We start from the raw sequence: 19,843 nt of genomic DNA, 5'->3' as shown, positions 1-19,843 counted from the left end.
ATCTCTGTGCCAATTTCTCTGCTTGTATTTTCTCCACGTTCAGTGTGCTGACCTTTTCCCCCTGAACTTGTGAATGACTTATATATGTTTAATTAAAGTGTGATTGTTGACCCCCTTAAAGTTGCCTTTCCTTTAAGAAAAGCAGATCAAAGAACCTGTGCTTGCAGGCCATCTTGGGTGTGCCAGGATGCTTGCTGTTACAATTGTGTGGGTTAAGCTTGCTAGAGTTAGGCTGGCAAAAAAAGCCTCAAAACTTTTGGAAGGCTGAGAAACTGTTGGAGCTCATGTGAAAAGTTACTTTAATTCTCGTAATGGAGAGAGAGGAAATGGAATAAGGGGTGGAGGGTTGGTAGGATTAGGAGTGGGAGGGGCGCGTTAGTAAGTGAAAAGTAGTAGGCAAGGTGGTTGGTGGGGAAGGAACTATGGAAAGAGGTGGGATGGCATTGAACACCTTGTACAAGGTGACATTTTAAAAATTGAAGCAGGTATTTACCACATCTTGGGAAGTTCCACAATAGCAGGTGTGTGTTCAGTAAGTCCTTATCTAGATCAGCCACATCTTGAAGGGTTCCATTATATTGGAAGTGGAGGGGAGAGGAGAGCCTCATTTCTGCTTTGAAGACAGACCACAGTTTTAAAATGACAGGGGGCTGGCTGAGAGATCTTAGCAGGGCCAGGAGTCAGTCTGAATCCAAACCTGGGAGGGCCCAAGTAGTAAATATCCATGAATGCTCGTCATTGCTTGAGCAGAGGCCACTGTAAATCCAGGGCAAACCATTTACATAAACTAGGGTAGAGATTTACAAAGAGAAGGGGAATCAAGATCACGTATGGATGGGTAAAATGAGATAATATTCATAAGTATTTGTAAAATAATTTGTAAGTATTTGTAAAACATTTGTAAAGATAATACTTGTAAAGTCTTATATAAGTGCACATTATTATTATTAATAATTACTATTATTATTATGATCATTGTTGTTGTTATGGATGGGGCAGGTAAAAAAAGGATTAAGGGAGAAGGGTAAAAGGATGACTCTCCAGCCTTGGTCCCCATTACACTCATAAGCATGAAAAGCATTTTATGTTTGTGCCCTTCGGCAAGAGTACTTCTGATTCAGCTTAATTTAACAAACATTTACGGAGCACCTACTGTGTGCAGAGCACTGTTTTCAGTGTGGGGAGTACAAAGACTGTAAAGAGAACATGGTTCCTTGATCTCACGAAGAGCGGAGAAGGAATGTTCACAAGAAACTAAAAACAAAATGGAAACTTGATAAATACAGAAGTGGAAGAGAAGGAGGAGGAGGAGAAAGACAATGAGCTCTATGGTATTTCAGAGGAAGGAGAGGCCCCTCCTAGTTGGGAGGATGAGTGAAGGTCTGGTCAAGGTGGTAGCATTTAAAAAGGGTCTTGAAGGATGGACTGGTTTGCAAATGGGAAGGAAAAGCCTTGCCCATGTAAGGATGGTATGTGCAAAAGAATGGAGGCCAGAAAGAATTGACCAGGGGTTCTTAACCCTTTTTCTGTATCATGGACCCCTTTGGCAGTCTGATGAAGCCTATGGACCTCTTCTCAGAATAATGTTGTTAAATGCATGTAGTAAAATGCAACATTAATAGAGTACCTCCTATGTGCCAGGCACTGTGCTAAATGCTCTTTACAAATATTATCTCATTTGGTGAAGCCTGTGAGGTAAGTGCTATTATCATCCCCACTTTATAGTTGAGGAAATTGAGGCAAACAAAGGTTAAGTGACTTGTCCAGGGTCATATAGCTAGTAAGTGTCTGAGACAGACTTTGAACTCAAGTCTTCTGTACTCTATCCACTGCATAACCAGATGCAAGGATCAAAATATGTTTTTAAAAAATTCATGTTAAGGTTAGGAACCCATAGTTCAAGAGGAAAAAAAAGTCTAATTTGGCTGAAGTCAAGAACATACAAGAGGCAATGGGGTGTAGTAGAGAGACAGAAAGAAAGAGAGAGGGAGAGGGAGAGGGGGGGGGTGGGTCTTGGTGAGAAAGAACTGAGTTCAAGTCTCACCTTCTGATACATATTGGCTGTGCGGTGATGCAGGTAGGGGCTAAGGCTAGAGAGGCGTACTGTAGCCAAATTGTGGAAGGCCTAAACTGCTAGGACCAAGTGGTTGGACTTCATCCTGCAGGTAGAAGGAAGCTATGGAAGGTTTGTAAGTTAGATGTATTGTTCATGAGGAAGATTCATCTGGTAGCTGTTTGAAAGATGACTTGTAGAGGGGAGGGAAAGGGAGGGGATGCTATAGTCAAGAAGTCAGGCTGAGAGGCTACTGTAATAACCCAAGAGAAAGAATTCCCAGACCAAATACAGAGCACTTTGCAGACTGAGGTCTTCCAACCAAGGCAGCAGGATCTAGAACCGGGGTGGGGAACCTGAGGCCTTGAGGCCACATGTGACCCTCTAGGTCCTCAAGTGCTGCCCTTTGACGGAATCCAATCCAAACTGTCAGTCAAAGGGCTGCACTTGAGGATCTAGAGGGCCACATGTGGCCTTGAGGCTGAAGGTTTCCCACCCCTGCTCTGGAGAATCTAAAGTCTTTCCGTTTCAGGAGCCCTAGGTTATCAGCTTGCTGGGTGACCCTATGCCTCTGCCTCCTCCTCAGTTCTATAATGGAGAATCTTCCTTGATCTTTCTCACAAGGCTGAAAAGGGCCAATTTTTTTTCACTCTTAAGGATCAATTATTTCATCAGCGTGGCTGCTCTCTCCTCTTAAAGCAAGCCTCACCCCCTACTCACCTTAATAGAGGGTCTCATGTTGCCGGTGAAAAAAAATCATCTCTCTGCAACTAATCTTTCAGGGATAAGCCTTTCCAAATAGGACTAAGAAGCCTCTAGGATAAGTCACAGTCTATCCCTGAGCACCAACAACTAGGTGGTAGAGTGGATAGAGAGTTGGACCTGAAGTTAGGAAGACCTGAGTTCAAATCCAGCTTCAGACACTAGCTGTGTGACCCTGGGCAAATCACTTAACATCTGTCTGGGTACAGTAATCGCGACTATCTTTCTGGGTTGTCATGAGAATAAAATGAGCTAATATTTGCAAAAAGAGCTTAGCATAGTGCCTGGCAGATAATAGCTGCTTAATAAATCCTTGTTTCCTTCCTTCCCCAGACTCTGGTTTGAGAAGAACCTTTGAAACCCGGCACTGCTTTCTTTATCCCTTTTATTTTTTCATGCTTAGAAGGTATACTGATCATGAAAAGTGGCAGAAATTTAACTCGAAATAAAATGACAGGCATTTTAGCAAGGGCATTGGTTTTCCACGTACATTCGAAAACACACAGGTGGTTTTCATTTCAGTCTTTTAAGCCCGACATCAATAAATTATGCAGATCACATGCTTATATATGTACACTATGCTATAGAACGTGTATGATGAGGCGTATTGGACATATTGCCTATACACGAAAGCCTAAATTAAGCACAAAAACCCCTGAGGAGAGAAAGATCTTTTTGAAAAGTGCACGTCGAAATCTTCTCTGTAATATACATTTATTATAATGTAATGTAATTTTACATCCATATTCCAACAAGCCACAGTGATAAGTCTGCAGTGGGAATTTGCATGGCAATTTGCATATATTGATTTTGAATTCTTTTGCTGTCAGAAGTGAAACCCATTCGCAATGCGTTTGTATTGTCCCCCAGCCCTGGCCCAGAACCTGGCAAATGCTTAGCCAAAGGCATCGACAAGTGGTTAGAAGCAGCCTGGTAAGAAGAAGTGCATTACAATAAGGTTCCTGTTTGTGCTTTTTGTACAGACCATCAGATGGAAGTATCAGGGCAAATCCATGCAAATTAGCATGCAAATGAGGCTGGCAAAACTTAATAAGGTTTCATATTGGCAAGTGAGCAGTTCTGGGGGAGGGGAAGGGAGAGGAGCTTGGAAAGACTTCACACTGAAAGGAGCATGCAGGGACCACAGTTTGTCCTTGCTCTAGGCACCGCTAAAGAGCAGAAGGAAGCCTGACATGGGGACAGGAGATGTCAAGGTAATTGGATTCCTTCTCCAACCTTAGGCAGTCATACCATTTGCTTTCCCTGACTCCACCTGTTCCTGGTGGCTAGTAATAAAATCCCTTGTATTTTGTACCCTGCTTGGAGCTGCCTGTACTCATTGAATTTCATTAAAATCCACTGGAAACTCGGCGAGGCATTTGGAAATCTTTATCAGTTGATCTTTTATTTCAAGATGGCACCTTGAAGCATAAATCAAACCGAAGGTGTATCTGAATGCCCTTTAACAGGGTGCCAAATGTCATAAACATCCGTCAAAGGTCATCATGGGGAAAATAGATACACCAAATGCCAAGCAGTCTGACTCTAGACTATTACTGCTTTCAGTCATTTTTATACGTAAGGACACAGAAGTACCAAAAGGTCGAGTGATTTAGGCTCAAAGATGTTTGGAATTCTGGAGCTTGGAGGGACTGGTCATAGATCACACATGGAGGGACAGATCTAGAAGTGGAAGGCAATTCTTATCTCTGAGCACAGTGCTCTTTCTGAAGGATTAAGAGATGAATGGGGAAGATGAAGAGAACGAGCAATTATTAACTGCCAGCTATGTGCCAGGCGCTGTGCTAAGTGATTTTCAAATAGCATCTCATTTGTTCCTCACAACAGCCCTGGGAGGTATGTGTTATTATTATTCATATTTTACAGTTAAGGAAACTGAGGCAGAGGTTAAGTGACTATCCCAGGGTCACACGGCTAGTAATTGTCTGAGACCTGATGAATAAGAAACATGGGTGGAATTCCCTGTGATCTCCTCTTATCAGCCTAGTTCAGGCCCTCATCACCTGTTACCTGTTGTCGTTCAGTCATTTCGGTTGTGTCCAACTCTTAATGCCCCCATTTGGGTTTTGTTTTTGTTTTTGTGAAGATACTGGAGTGGTTTGCCATTTTCTTCTTCAGCTCATTTTACAGATGAGGAAACTGAGGCAAACAGGGTTCAGTGACTTTCCCAGAATCACACAGCTAGTAAATGTCTGAGGTCGAATTTGAACTCAGATCTTCCTGACTCCATGCCCAGAGCTTTATCCACTGGGCCACCAAGCTGCCCCCAAATGATCTTGTATCTATTTTGTATATAGTTGCTCCTGTACAGGTCTCTCCTGATATAATTTTATATAGAATATAAATAATATAATTTTCCATCCATATTCCAACAAGCCACAGTGATAAAGTCTGCAGTGAGAATTTGCATGGCAATTTGCATATATTGATTTTGAATTCTCTCTCAGAAGTGAAAACCAATGGCGATATGTTTGTATTGTCCCCCAGCCGTTGAGGACAGGGACTATTTCACTTTTGTCTTTGTATCCCTAAAACTCTGCACAGTGTTTGGAACACAGTAGGCACTTAATAAATGCTTGTTATAGATTGAATTCCGGGCCCCTCTCCATTGTATCTCTTGAATCCTTCACCATATCTCGCTTTGTTTACCAGAGAAAAGAAACAATAAATCTTATTTATTGACCCTTTAAGATACTTGGGGACCAAGTCCTACTTCCTCAGTGCCTTTCCTGGTTGCCCTGAAGGCAAGTCTCTACTGGAATGCCACAGGACTCTTCACTGTCATGTCCTATTTCATATTTTTTACCAATGATTTGCATGAAGAAATGGATGATATGTTTATCAAATTGGCACATGACTCAAAGATGGGAGGAATAACTAATATTTTGGTTAAGAGAGTAAACATTCAAAGAGATCTAAATAAGCTAGAATGTAAAAGCTGAGCCTAACAAGATAAAATTTAATAAAAGATAAATGAAAACTCCTGCATTTACATATTTTTAAAGAGCCAGCTGCTAATGATGGGGGAGACCTATTGTAATAACAGTTCATTATTAGAAATTATGGGTTTCATTGACTGTAAGCTCATTATGAATCATGTAGCATGATGGCCAAGTTTGGGTTTTCTTTTTAAAGTTTTCATTTCCCATTCTTTATTTTTCTTATTTCTTAAAGGTTTTTAAAGTCATCTTCAAATATCTGAAGGACCTTCACGGAGATGAAGGATCAGACTCATTTTGCTGGGCCCCAGAGGGCAGAACACTTAATTACACAGTTTCCTGTTACTCTTAGTTTGTGGTTTGAAGTGTGGGGAGATGAACTGGGATGCTATCAATCTGTAAAAACAACCAAATAGCAAAGGGGACGGAGCACTAGTCTTGGAGTCAGTAAGACCCAAGTTCAACTCCAGCCTCAGACACTAGCTGTGTGATCCTGGGCAAGTCACTTAACCTCTGTTTGCCTCAGTTTCCTCAACTGTAAAATGTAGATAAATAGCCTCTACTTCCCAGGATTGTTGTGAGGATGAAATGAGATTATTTTAAAGCACTAAGCACAGTGTCTGGCACATAGTAGGATCTGGCTATATAAATCTTTATTCTTTTTTTTTCTCCCCCCATTGGAAGGCCCTCAGTCCAATCTATATCATTCTGAACCACCCAGAGGTGGTACTTTTATTCATCCTTTTCCTGCTTCTGCCATCTTAAGAAGCAGCATATCATAATGGGAAAGATCTCTGGCCTCATAGTCCACTGATCTGAGTTCAAATCCCACCTCAGGCATTCTCTTGCTTGTAACAATGGCAAATTACCTAATGTCTCAGATGACGACTTTCCTAATTTCCAAAATGAAGATGATAACACTTGTACCATCTACATCATGGAGTTATTTTGAGGAAAATGCCATGTAAGCCTAGAAATGCTCATAATTTTATGTGAGTCGATTTATTTTAAAAATGTTGCTGGAGGGGAAGAAAAGAGAGAGAGACATAGAGTGAGGGTAGAGATAGAAAGTGTGGATCTGAATCAGGGATAGAACAGAGTAGTTTCAAAATGAAGAGAGAGGATATTTCTTTCTTAAATTGTCTTGTCTTGTCTTTTCCCCACCTTTCATTTCCAATAAACACCGTGTCCATGAAAACTAATAAAAAAGTAATTGAGTTTATTCTGTTTCTCTAAAGCCTGTTGTCTGATTTTTTCAGACTTCTGGAAGATCAATGTGCAGGGCTTAATCTGTAAAGTGTAGGAAGATGACCCTTTTCTTTACTAAGAGGTAGGTAGGATGGGGCAGAAGGTTGTGCATATTGCCAGATGTGGTCGCTGATATCGAGTAATTATTCAGTTCCAGGATGGAGGTGAGAACGCTAGTGAAGATAGTTTTTGTTTAGTCGATTAGTTGTGTCTCTCTCTTCCTGACCCCATTTGGGGTTTTCTTGGCAAAGACACTGGAGTGGTTTTACCATTTTCTTCTCTAGCATACAAGGTTAAGCGACTGGCCCAGGCTCACACAACTAGTAAGTATCTGAGGCCAGATTTGGACTTTGGTACTCCTGACTTAGGGCTGGCACTCTATTTACTGTGCTACCTTGCTAGTCTAGTTGGGGTTGGAGAAGAAAAAGGAGGTATCCAGAAATTGATTTTAAAACAAAAACAAAATAAAAGATATCCTACACATCCCAAAGGTGTGGGAAGAAAAAATTGGGATATTGGCCCACCACTCTCCTTGCAGGTTGAAATCCATTTTAACATAATAAAATACCCCCAAGCATCCTGGGATGCTTCCCTCCACCCTTCTTCCGTCTTCTCTCCTGTTTGGGCGGGGCGCTTAGCAGAGAGGGTGTAAGTCATGCAACTTGGCATCCTCATTTAATTACCCATTTTGCCTACTCCCAAACTGCCACCATCTGCCAGTAGCCTGAGGCAACACCTTTCTGCCACCTGTCTAACGGAAAGATGCTTAGTACTGAAACTGTGACATCAAAGGAACCTCAGATGAAACAAAATGCAAGGCAAAATTGTTACTTTCCTCACACTCTTCAATCAATGTACAAATAATACTAGTTAACATCTACACAGCACTTTAAGCCTTGCAAAACTCATTACATGGACTATCTCTCAGCAACCCCAGAAGGTCGGTGTTATTATAATCCCCATTTTACGGAAGAGGAAACTGAGGTCAACAGATGTTAAATGACCTGCTGAAGATCACACAGACAGTGGAGGTGTAAAGCTGGATTTGAACTCAGGTCTTCCTGAGTCCAGGTCCAGCGTTCTCTCCACCAAGTCTGAGCAACTACTGTTTGCTGAGCAGACCATTGCTTATGGCAATTCACCACCTAAGTTGAGTTCTACAAGGTTTGCTAACTGTATATTAGCATATTTAATGGATACTAGTAGCTAACTCGGTAATATCAGCCCCACAAAAAGGAGCCATTTTCTTGTTTTTTTTTTTGAGAGGGGAAGGCAGGGCAATTGGGGTGAAGTGACTTATCCAAGGTCACACAGCTAGTAAGTGTGTCAAGTGTCGGAGGCAGGATTTGAACTCAGGTCCTCCTGACTCCAGGGCCGGTGCTCAACTCACCATACCACTTAGCTGCCCCAAGGAGCCATTTTCTAAGAGCAACAGGCATTTTTTTGGGCTGTGCCTGAAAGATCAAGAGTCAGGTCATGACAGAGCTTAGGGAGGGTGTACCTCTTAAAAAAGGCAAAATGGCCCTCCCCTCGGCACTTCACTAAATCACTGATGCTATGGTCATCAGATGTCAGAGGGCCATGGTTAGTGCAGAGAAGGAGGGAGACTATCTGTCAGGCTAGCAAATATTCGGGTAGATCATTAGGATGGAACACCCCATGGTTACTACCAAGGGTTAAGTGAGAAGCAGCACTGAGTGGCAGATAGGATATTATAACTGGAATCCAAAAGATGTGGGTTCAAAGCCCATCTCAGATATTTACTATTTGTGTTACCTTGGGAAAGTCACTTACCTCTCTGTATCCTGTTTCCTCATGTGTAGAATGAGGAGGTTGGACTAAGTGACTTCTGAGGGGTCTTCCAGCCCTAAATTTGTGATCATGAGGTCACATGGTACAGGGGACAGAGAGCTGGGCCACGGAATCAGGAAGACCTGACCCCTGCTTCTGCCTCATACTGGGTGACCCCGGGAAAATTACTTACCCTCTGAGTCCCCTCCAGCTCTACATTTATGACCCTCTGACTGTGGAGCCTGACAAAGAGACTCCTATCTAAGACCTTAGGGAAAACAATAAAAATATTATGAGAAGAAAAAAAGAACATATTTCTTATCATTGGTCCTTGGAAAGCCTAATTAACTCTTTGAGAGCAGTGATTTTTTTCCCCTTTCTTTGCATCGCTAACCCTTCGCACAGTGCCCAGCACATAGCAAGGCTGAATAAATGCTAAATAAATAAGTAGATGTCTAATAAATGTTAATTGACTAACTCAGTAGAGGGCGCTTTAAGCTTTATTTTTTATCTTTGGGCAAGAGCTACACAATTTCAAGACTTATGATCATTAAAGCATATTGTATATGAAGGCCCTTTTTGGTCAAGTAATAGGATTTCAACCATAAATTAAGGAGATTATGAAAGATAATAGGTTGGTATAGCGTTTAGAGCATTGGGAGTCAGGAAGACCTGAGTTCAAATCTCATCTCACATACTCAGTAGTTGTGTGACTCTGGGCAAGTCACTTAACCTCTGTCAGTTTCAGTTTTTTAATCCGTAAAATGAAGATCATGATAGCACTTACTTCACAGGCTTGCTGTGAGGACCAAGGGAGATAATGTTTGTAAAGCACTTTGCAAACTTTAGAGCACTATGTAAATGCTAGCTGCAATTCTTATTGTCATTGGTGCTGTTGTGGTTGTGGTCCTGAACTGGAAAGGACCTTAGAGATCCCCTTCTCATTTTAAAGATAAGGAAGCCCAGATCCCAGAGGGGGAATGGGATTTGTCCAGAAGTCACAATCAGTAACTAGCAGACCCAGAATCCAGGTCCCCTGACTCGAGACCCAATGCTAATCATTGCACTGTACTATGAAGGGAGCTGAGACACAGAAAAGGGAGGGTAGGACAAGACTGGAAGTTCCCTACTGATAAAAAAGACCAAGGGGGAGAAAGGCCCAATGCTTCAATTATAAATGCAGAGAGGAGACTAAATTGGGAAGTGTGAGAAACACCAATGAGAATTCAAAAATAACCCAGAGGATCCCAGAAAGGTTGGCAATTGAGCAGAAACCACAAAGGAGGTTTGACCTGGAAATATCTGAGTGACTTCTCTTGGGCATAGGTAGGGGTGGGAGAATTTGAGGTGCAAAAGAAAACTCAAGGCTAGAGAGGCTCGGACATCACCGGTGGTCTTTGCACCATAACCTAATTATCTCAGCTTGAGAAAAGAATATGAAGATGATACATGTGCGTGAAGAATCAGAAGAAGTTCTAAGTGGGAACTAATTATGAAAGGCCATCAGTGTCTATATGTGTAAGCTTAATTTTTCATTGTAAGGTTGATTAAACAGAAAATAAAAAGGAAAGGAAGAAGTGGATACTTCAGCAGTACCTTTCTCAGACAATATCTCTACAAGACATCTCTTCATAGAACTTGCCCCTGAATCCCTTCCCAATCTCCACCTAACGCCCTGATACATACGCATAGTGAGGGGAGATCAAGGACAGATATTTTTATTTCTTCCCAGTTAGAACATGATGCTAATAAAGGCCAAGGTCACAGTTTTGTACCCATATGATTCAGTTAGCCTCACACAAAAAAGCTCTGCTTTCAGTCTGCAGACTGTGCCCATCACCATGGCCGCCCAGCGCACGAACCCACCAAAAGTTGCAGACTAGATGACGATGTGGAAGGCTCAGGGCAAAGTGATCTCTGACCCTTGGGAAGCCAGTTCTATCCTCCTAATCATACATCATCTGTGTTCTAGATGAAGGACCATTTTCATTTGCCAAGGATCACACATCATCACTACACTCTCCTTTGGTAAAGGAGGACCCAGGCAGCATGAAGACCTATGCAATATGTCCAGGATCTGATAGGGTAAGTCTATAAATGGCAAGACACACAGGACTATATGATTCTCATCTCAGTCTAAGGGTTGGGTTTTTTTGGGGGGTGGGTGGTATTGTTATTACACTTTATGTATCACATTGTGACCAAGCTCAAATTTTCTTCCCCTTTCTTGGAAATTACCCTCATTCCACCAGGATTCCTGCTATTTTTTTTCATCCTGATGAATTTTATTGTCTGCTGAACAAATCTCATTAGGTGTCATTGGGGGTGCCAGATAAAGATAAGGTCCAGTCTATAAATAAGTCATGTGTTTTTAGGTACATCAGGAAAGCCTTGTCTCCCAAAATGATTTTTCTCACTGCCTAGCCAATGATGCTTGAAATTCCCCCCCTAGGGCTGTAGTTTTGGGGATAACAGATTGTTCCCTATAAAAACACCTCCAGGAAGGGAGGGACTTTAAATTCTCAATGTAAGATCTGTGCTTCTTCCATAGAGGCCTGGGCATAAGGGAACTTCTAAGAGTTAAGTCCCACTCTGTGATGATGGAGGAAGCTAGGGAAGTGGATATAAAAGGGACTAATTTTGAATAAAGGGGGTTAAGGAGAGCACATAGCACCTTGCTAGAAGGGCCTGCATCTTTCCTCTCCTGGTGCCTGGGAAAGAATGGGGAGGACAACTCCAGCAGTTGATGGCCTGATGAAGGGAATCTTCACCCCACCCCCCTAATACTTCCCTAGTGTGATGAGTATAGACACCATGGAAAGGCACAAACTTGAGAAAACTGTAGTCCTGGGTGCCCCCTTACTTGAAAATGGAGTGTTTGGCATGCATCAATGGAATTCTAGCAGCTAGAAATGCAGACATGGATCTTTTGGGAAAGGCTTTGCTATGAGTGACAAAACCCTCAGCAAATGTCCTTGCCAGCTCATTGATGGGAAAGGAGGGGTGGAGCAGGGGGAGACTGAAATTCCAGGTTTTTGATCTACTGAACAGTTGATGCCTGATATGAGGAGGACTGTGTCTGCCGATTGCATTGATGTTCTTTGCTTTTATTCATTCCTAATAAAACTGATTTAAGAGCTGTATGCAAATCTGCCTGTGTACAAGCTTAATAGAAACACAAGGCTGGGCAAAGTGGAAGAGGTTGGATGGAGCCTGAGCCATGATCTAACTGATTAATTTATACCAAACCCTGGACCAAGAGAGCTTAATCTGGAGTCCCTGAACTTGGGTTTAATTTTTCATTATTATATTTTAATATAATTCGTTTCCTTTGTTATCTTATGTATTTTATTTTATGCATTTAAAAATATTATGAAAATGGATCAATAGGTTTCATCAGATTGCCAAAGGGATCCATGGCTCAAAAAGGTTAAAGAGTCCCTTCCTAGACTAACATAAGAATCTGGGACACTATCTATAAAGGGGACAAACCCCAGCAGTAGCCACAGAGTCTGTGGAAAGAACTGGGAGCTATGACTGATACCTCAAAGAACTGGGAGCTATGACTGGTACATATTACATGTGTCAAAAATATGGGAGAGGGTCTGAGAGAGTCTGATTAGAGCATTCCCTACCTATCATGTCAGTCATGGTGTGAATCAACTTATGGTATCTTTTCTAGCCCGTTTGGATGGGGGAAGAGAGTGAAAGTAGAAAAGAGCTGAATATAATGAACAAGAGACACTGGATACTTGGAGCAAAGTGTGTGAGAGAGACACAGACAGACAGTGAGAGGACAGAGACAGAGACAGAGACAGATACAGAGGGAGACACACATAGAGAAACACAAAGAGCAACAGAGAGAAATGGAGGAGGAGAGAGAGATGGGGAAAGGGAGAAAAGAGAGAGAAGAAAAATTGAGAGAGAGGAAAAAGAGATATAAAGAGACAGGAGAGACAGACAGGCAGCCAGTGAGAGAAGAGAGAGACACACAGAGAGAAACAGAGAAACAGAGATAAAGACACAGAGAGAAAGGGAGAGATGGAGAAAGAGAGAAGATAAGAGAAACAGAAGAAAGAGAGGGAAGAGAGAAAGCAAAAGAGGAAAAAAGAAAGAGAAAGAAAGGGAGTTACTTTCATGGGGAGGAGGGAGGAAAGAATACTGAAATGAGAGGTGTTAGCTACATAGCTAGATTAAGATAAACTTCACCCCCTTCAGAAATTTGCTTCTGCCTGGCTCCACTTACATCTCAGGTCCAGAAAGAATCCAGATCTCTGGATGCAGATCCCAGTCTCAAGCTAAATTTACAGAATCATAATCGTAGACTACAAGACCTGAAAGAAGAGGGATGATTTAGCCCAAACCACCACTTTTACAGATTTAAGAAACTGAAGCTCAGGGAGGTTGTTTCCCCAATATCACACAGTCTTTTGGTGGCAAAGGTAGGACAAGAAAGAATCCAGATCTCCTGATCCAGATCCCAATGCCTGGCTGGGTACTGCTGCACTGGTAAACAGATGAAGGATGAGTCGGCCTTTTTATTTCAGCAATGCTCCTCTGAACAGAACTCAGCTGTGGGAAATCACTGCAATGACCAAGAGGAATGCTAAGGAAAAAAAAGAAACCCCTAAGCCAAAGCGAGATATTTTTAACAGGTGCTCAGAAGCAATAGGAATTCTGACAAGAGAGCATCACATCCGTGGCAATGAACAAAACAGAAAGCCCACCTGATACAGAGACCTAGCTGCTTACACATCATCCTTGCCCGGGGAATAGTAACAGGTGGCATTTATATAGCACTTTATGGTTTGCAGAGTGCTTTACATGTTAATTCGTTTACAATTATCCTGCCAGGATTATTATCATCTCCATTTTACAGATGGGGAAACTGAGTCTGGGAGAGGTTTAAGTGACTTGCCCACGGTCACACAACTACTAAGGTGACTGAGACAGGATTTGAATTCAGGTCTTTCTGACTCTAAGTCCTGTGTACTATGCCCTGTGCAGCATGGAATGTTAGAGATTAATCAGGTGGATGATGTTATAGAGAGTGAAAATTAGTCCCAAAACAGTAGAATGATGTTCCTCATTTTTAAAATAAGTTAGGAGAATTGGTATTCTTTTTTTTTTTTGGAGGTGATCGGGGTTAAGTGACTTGTCCAGGGTCACACAAAGGTCTGAGTCCAGATTTGAACTGAGGTCCTCCTGACTTCAGGGCCAGTGCTCTATCTATTGAGTCATTTAGCTAGAATTGGTATTCCAAAGAGCATTGGAGCTCTGGAGTCCGAGGACCTGAGTTCAAATCTTGCTCTTAACTGCTTTTTGCGCCTCTCTGACTTTGAGCAAATAGTTTCACTTCCCTGGGCCATAGTTTCCTCAGCTTTACAATAAGGACGTTGGATTAGAGGACCGTGGACCGCCCTTCCAGTTCTAGGACCAGGATCTAGAATGAGAGGCAACACTGCAACCAAGGGCCTCTGACTCTGAAGCTAGGACTCTTCCCATTAGGAGATGTTGCTTCACTAGTGCAGTTAATGCCTCCCTTGAGGTACTGCTACACAATGGGGTGGCTGAGGGGGACCACAATTGTCTGCCTACCAGGCACCAGAATGAGTCAGGTTTAAGGCTTGGTTTTTGAGAAAGAAGTCTAACCAGTAAACCCAAAGTTAAGGAGCCTTAAACTCGCCTTACTCTGGAGCTCATAGATTGGACAATAGGTCTCTGCCCTCCTGGCACAGAGTGAATGTAAATACTAAATAGTAACTGTTTCTCTTTTGGGCAGGAACCCTGAGGGCCTTCCCCCCGCCCCTTTTTTGAGTTTTTATTAAAGGGGCCATCCCTTGACTCACTTCTTAAAGAGGCCTATTCACTGAATGGGCATTACCTCACTCAAAGTGAGAACCTGAAAAAACCTTAGTTTGAAAGGGCCAGGGTCTCCCAATGCATCCTGGGCCATCTCCAGTCATCCTGGTGAATATATGGTCACTGGACCCAGATGGCTCTGGAGGACAAAGTGAGGCTGGTGACCTTGCACAACCCTCCCTCACTCAAATCAGTCAACTGTAAGTCATGTCATCATTCCCCTGATGTCATGGTCCTCTTCAAGAATGAAGGACAAAAACACAGCAACCAGGCACCAACCATGATTCAGGATGATTTAGTTTCTTTTTTTGTTGTTGTTGAATTAACTTAGGGGAAAAGTATGGCTGGATGAAAAGTTTTTGTGGGCAGTACATTTTTTTTCCTACTGTCTTGCAAAGAGGTTTCTATCTTAACTCAGTCTTCTCAAGTGGCCACTGAATTTTTCCTTAGCTGGCCCCATCAGAGAAGAATATAGCCCAAGGTATTCAGAAAGGCAGGAGACATGGACAGCAGGAAGGACAGAGAAGCTGGTATTGGAGGAAAGAATATGGAAGCTGAGATTACAGATTACATGCAGCTTGTTGGTCCCAGGGTGAGCTTGGTTTTTTCCCAAAGCCTCCTTGTAAACCAATATAAAAAGGCATCCCCTTTTCTCTAGTTCCCAAAAGAATTCATTAATGCTAGAGTATGAGTATAGAATTAGAAGAGGACTTTCATACTAATTATAAGGCTAATAACCTGTTTTTGAAGGAACTCCATCTGTGGTCAAGAAAAAAGATCACACTAGACCAGAGATTCTTAATAGTTTTTGTGTCATGGACCCCTCTGCGGTTTGGTAAAGTCTATGGACCCCTTCTCAGAATAATGCTTTTGAATGCATAAAATAAAATGCATAGGATTGCAAAAGAAGCCAATTCTGTTGAAATAGTTATTCAAATTTTTTTTAAAAACAAACTCATAGGTACCACATTAAGAACGCTTGCAAGTAGTGGGACATTGCTTCTTGATTTTCTGTCATCAATCAATTAAACAATAAACATTTAAATACCTACTATGGGCAGGTTCTAGGGATACAAAGACGAAAATACAGTATTCCTTGCCCTGGAGGAGTTTACACTGTATCAGGAGAGATAATATGCATCTCTCTCAGCATACCAATTTTTTGTGATGCTTTAAGGATCTAGAGTAGACCCCAGACAGTAGTTCCCATAGCGGGGCAAAGGACTCCATGGAACTTACTGTGCATATATTCCAAATAAGAAACAAACAAACAAACCAACTACTGATCTTTCTCCAGTGCCTCCCTTTCCTTCACCCAAAAATATACACATGCACCAAAATTCACCAGAACTAATGGAAAAATTGATGCTGCTCTTCACAGAACACAAATGAGAAATATTATAAGTAAATCAGTAATTCATACCAGAAGCCAGGTACGTTTTTGTCATGTTTTGCAACTGCCTTCACAGCTCTTTGCAATCTGCCTTCTACCCTACCCAACCTTCCTCCTAAAACTGCTCCCTTGAGGACCTCTACTGGGCTCCCAAACACCAAATCCAAAGACCTTTTCTCAGTTTTCCCTCTTGTTCATCTTTTTCAGTATTTGATGCTGCTAATCTTTTTTTTTTTAAGATGTCGTTAATCTTGAAACTTGTCCCTCCTTTGGCTTCTGTGAAACCACATTCCTACCTCTCTGACTGTTCTCCCTCCAACCCCTGGCTCCTAAGTCACTTCATGTCTAGAGCCTTCATTTTCTTCTGTCACCTCTCATTCTGTGTAGTCTCTAGAGTTCTGGTCTCTCTCTGCATCCATTCTTCCTTGGTGTTCTGATCGACTTCCACTGACTTCAACCACTATGGAAACCTACAGGTTTCCAACAGTACAGGTTACCAACAATCTCTCTCTTGGGTTTCCACTTATATTCTCATTTCTCTACCTATATGTCCTGATGGGGCCTCAAACCTGGCTTGTCCAATATATCATCTTATTCCTTCTGATCTCCCTAATTTATGTCAATGGCACCACCACTTTCCTACTTACCAAATCTAGAGGAAACTCTGGGGTGTTTTTTTTCTCTTATTCTTTCCCTTCCCCTAGTTATCACATTTATCTGCAGAGCCACAGAAATTACGGTATCCTGGGAGTGTAAAAATAGCAATATAGTAAAGTGCAGAAAATTCACACCTAATTTTCAGGGTCCCTCAAGTGAATGGAGAAAGGCTCAGAAGGTTTTGTTAAACACACAACTGCCACTGACTTTGTGTAAAGTCATTGTTCCCCAAACTTTTCAGGAATTGCTATTCTCCAATGTATGTCATAATACTTACCTCCCTCGTCTTTGTTTCCTTGGCCTGGAATGCTACAAACCCTTCTAAATGCAGCTCTGGACCCAGAATTGAGAGAAAAATGTCCTTCAGTACCCCACATAGCTGCCACAAAGTCCCCTGAGGCAAATGCCAGGCAATTCACTTCTTAGGTCTCTGCGCATAACTTTACCGACTAACTAGAATAGAGGTAGGGCTGTTATAGACAGGCAATTGACATAAGGAAAAGCTATAGTCTGATTAAGGAAGGAGAGAGAAAAACTAAAACGCAGACATAGAATTTTTTATTTCATAGGGCAATGAGAGATATTCTTAATGATTATGCCAAATCTTTAAAAAGGAAGGCAAATTATGTTGACTCCAAATCACTAATAATTAGAGAAATGTAAATTAAGGCAATTCTGAAGTTCCAACTCACACCCATCAGATTAGCTAAGATGACAAATAAGGAAAAGAACAATTGCTGGAGGGACTATGGGGAAGCAGGCATACTAATGTACTGTTTAATTGATCTAGCCATTCTGGAAAGCAATTTGGAATTATGCTTCAAAAGTCACTCAACTCTACATACCCTTTGGTCCAGTGATACCACTCTTAGGCCTGTATCCCAAAGAGATCAAAGAATGAAGATGGATCTATGGGTCTAAAATTATTCATAGAAGCTATTTTCACAATAGCAAAGAACTAAAAGCTCTACTGGAGAAGTGCTAAACAAATTATGGTATACAAAAGTAATAGAATATTATTGTACCACAAAAAAAACCCAGCAGATGGTTATAGAGAAATCTTGGAAGATGTGTGTGAACTAATGCAGAGTGAAGGAAACAAAACCAGAAGAACCATTTATACAGTTACAAAACATTCGAAAGAAAAACAACTTTGAAAGACTTAAGAATGTTGATCGATGCAATGACCAACTATGATTCAAGAGGAATTATGATGGTGTATGTAACCCACCTTTGGACTGAGGTGATGGAATCAAGGTATAAAATAATACATAAATTTTCAGATGCAACCGATGTGGAAATTTGTTTTGCTTGACTATGCATACTTGTTACAAAGGCTTTCCTTTTTTTTTCGATGTGGGATGTTGAGAGGATGAGAAGGAAAATAAATGTTAACAAAAATGCACATTTTATTTGGTATCTGTTAAGTTCAGAATAAGAATAAATACATTTTAAAAAAATATGTTTAGTGTCTTCTGGTTAAGAAATCATTAAATACATAAAACATTTTAGAAAGATTTCCATAATTGGGTAATTAAAGTAAAACACATTTTGGTGTTTCAAGGCTAAGCTTCATTTATCTGGTAAATTCACTTCTGTGAATCAAATAATGCTTGATAAAATAAGTAATATTGTATTACAAGAGAAAAGCCGTACAGACCTTTGGGATAATCTTTATGGACCTCAAATGGTCCTCAGAGCACACATTGAGAACTATTTGCTTTAGAGGTCACTTCATCCAAACTCTTGCCTCAAAACAGGATGACACCTAACCCACTGCAGAATAATAGGTGTCTATCTTGCTTTTGAATATCTCTAGGGAAAGAAATTCCACCATTTTCCTTGATCACATGTTGGGAACTTAGGAAAAAAGTCTCCTGAATGACAGTGAATTTAGAATTTTTGTTTCTATTACCCAGTAAGGGACTAGTCATTTAAATATATAACATAACAAAACATAAAATAGAATAGCATAGCATGACATGATATGACATATAACATACTATGGCAATATAATTTTGAGCATATTTTTAAAATGTATTTTTATTCTGAACATCCTAATGATATAACATGGTATAAGATATGATATATATTATAGGTGATATAATGTAATATAACATAATGTAACATAAAATATAATATGACTTAATATAAGATACAATTGTATAATGTAGTATATGATACAAGATATTGTGATGTGATACAATATAACATGATACAACATATGATTTAATATAAGATATGATACACTATAGCAGAGCATAATATACAATATTTTATGAAGTAATATAACATGATATGATGTAATAGCAAAAATACAGAACATTGAATCATGTTCATGTAGTACTTCCTCGTCACTAAATATTTTCCGTGCCTTACCTCATTCGAAGGGGTGAAAGACCTTACCTGGTATGTATTGTCAAAGCTGTCATACATGAATCGTGTGATCAGAGATGTCTTGCCAACTGTAAAACAAGAAGATATTTCAGCTGAAGCATTCCAAAGCTAAGTTCTTTATTTCTGTTTTTTTAAAAGGCCTTTTTAGTGAGAGAAATACTAGTCCTTGATGAGGCTGAATCCCAGTCGGAGCTGAAGAAATGAACTGAATGATGAAAACCAAAAACATCTATCCCATTTTTGCCACAATTCAGACTATTTACAGGGGAGGCCCGCAAAGAAATGCCAAAAATTTTCCTAAAAACCTCTAGTAACAGAGAGGCTCTCAGAGTTAAGGGAACTGTCTTCTCCCTGAAAGCATAATATTTTTTTCAAAGAATTCTCAATCTAGAAGAACTCAGAAGGTCCAAGTTTATCTAGTTTGGAAGCCAACTAAATCATAGTATTTTCGAGCTGACAGAATATTTTTACCCTTTTATTGTACATAGAAGGAGGCTCAGGCCCAGAAAAGTGAGATGACTTTGTCTAGGTTCTCCAGGGAGAGGTCAGTGGCAAAGCCAGAATTCAAACCCAGGACCTTGGAGTCCAAAGCTAGTGTTACTTCCCACTCTAATATTGGTTCTCCAACATTTTTTGTTCCTCCTTTGGCAGGAGGAAGCGCAGTACACTGAATGTTTAAGTTGGTGACATTCTGGAAGAATACACACTTCCTTTCAAAGA

At 40.9% G+C, this 19,843-nt stretch overlaps 1 protein-coding gene across 1 annotated transcript in view; it reads right to left on the bottom strand.

Annotated features, from left to right (window-relative positions):
- Window positions 1-19,185, bottom strand: part of RAB6B (RAB6B, member RAS oncogene family) — a 66,951-nt gene extending 47,766 nt beyond the window's left edge. The window contains exon 1 of the mRNA XM_036746338.1: window positions 19,133-19,185. Coding sequence (XP_036602233.1) covers window positions 19,133-19,162 — 30 coding nt within the window. The 5' untranslated portion in view covers window positions 19,163-19,185. The remainder of the gene's footprint in view (window positions 1-19,132) is intronic.
- Window positions 19,186-19,843: the final 658 nt, after the last annotated feature.

Source organism: Trichosurus vulpecula, chromosome 2 (genome assembly GCF_011100635.1).
Source record: "Trichosurus vulpecula isolate mTriVul1 chromosome 2, mTriVul1.pri, whole genome shotgun sequence".
NCBI lineage: Eukaryota > Metazoa > Chordata > Mammalia > Diprotodontia > Phalangeridae > Trichosurus > Trichosurus vulpecula.
Note: the sequence above shows the minus strand (reverse complement) of the source record. Positions and strands in the feature narration are given on the sequence as shown.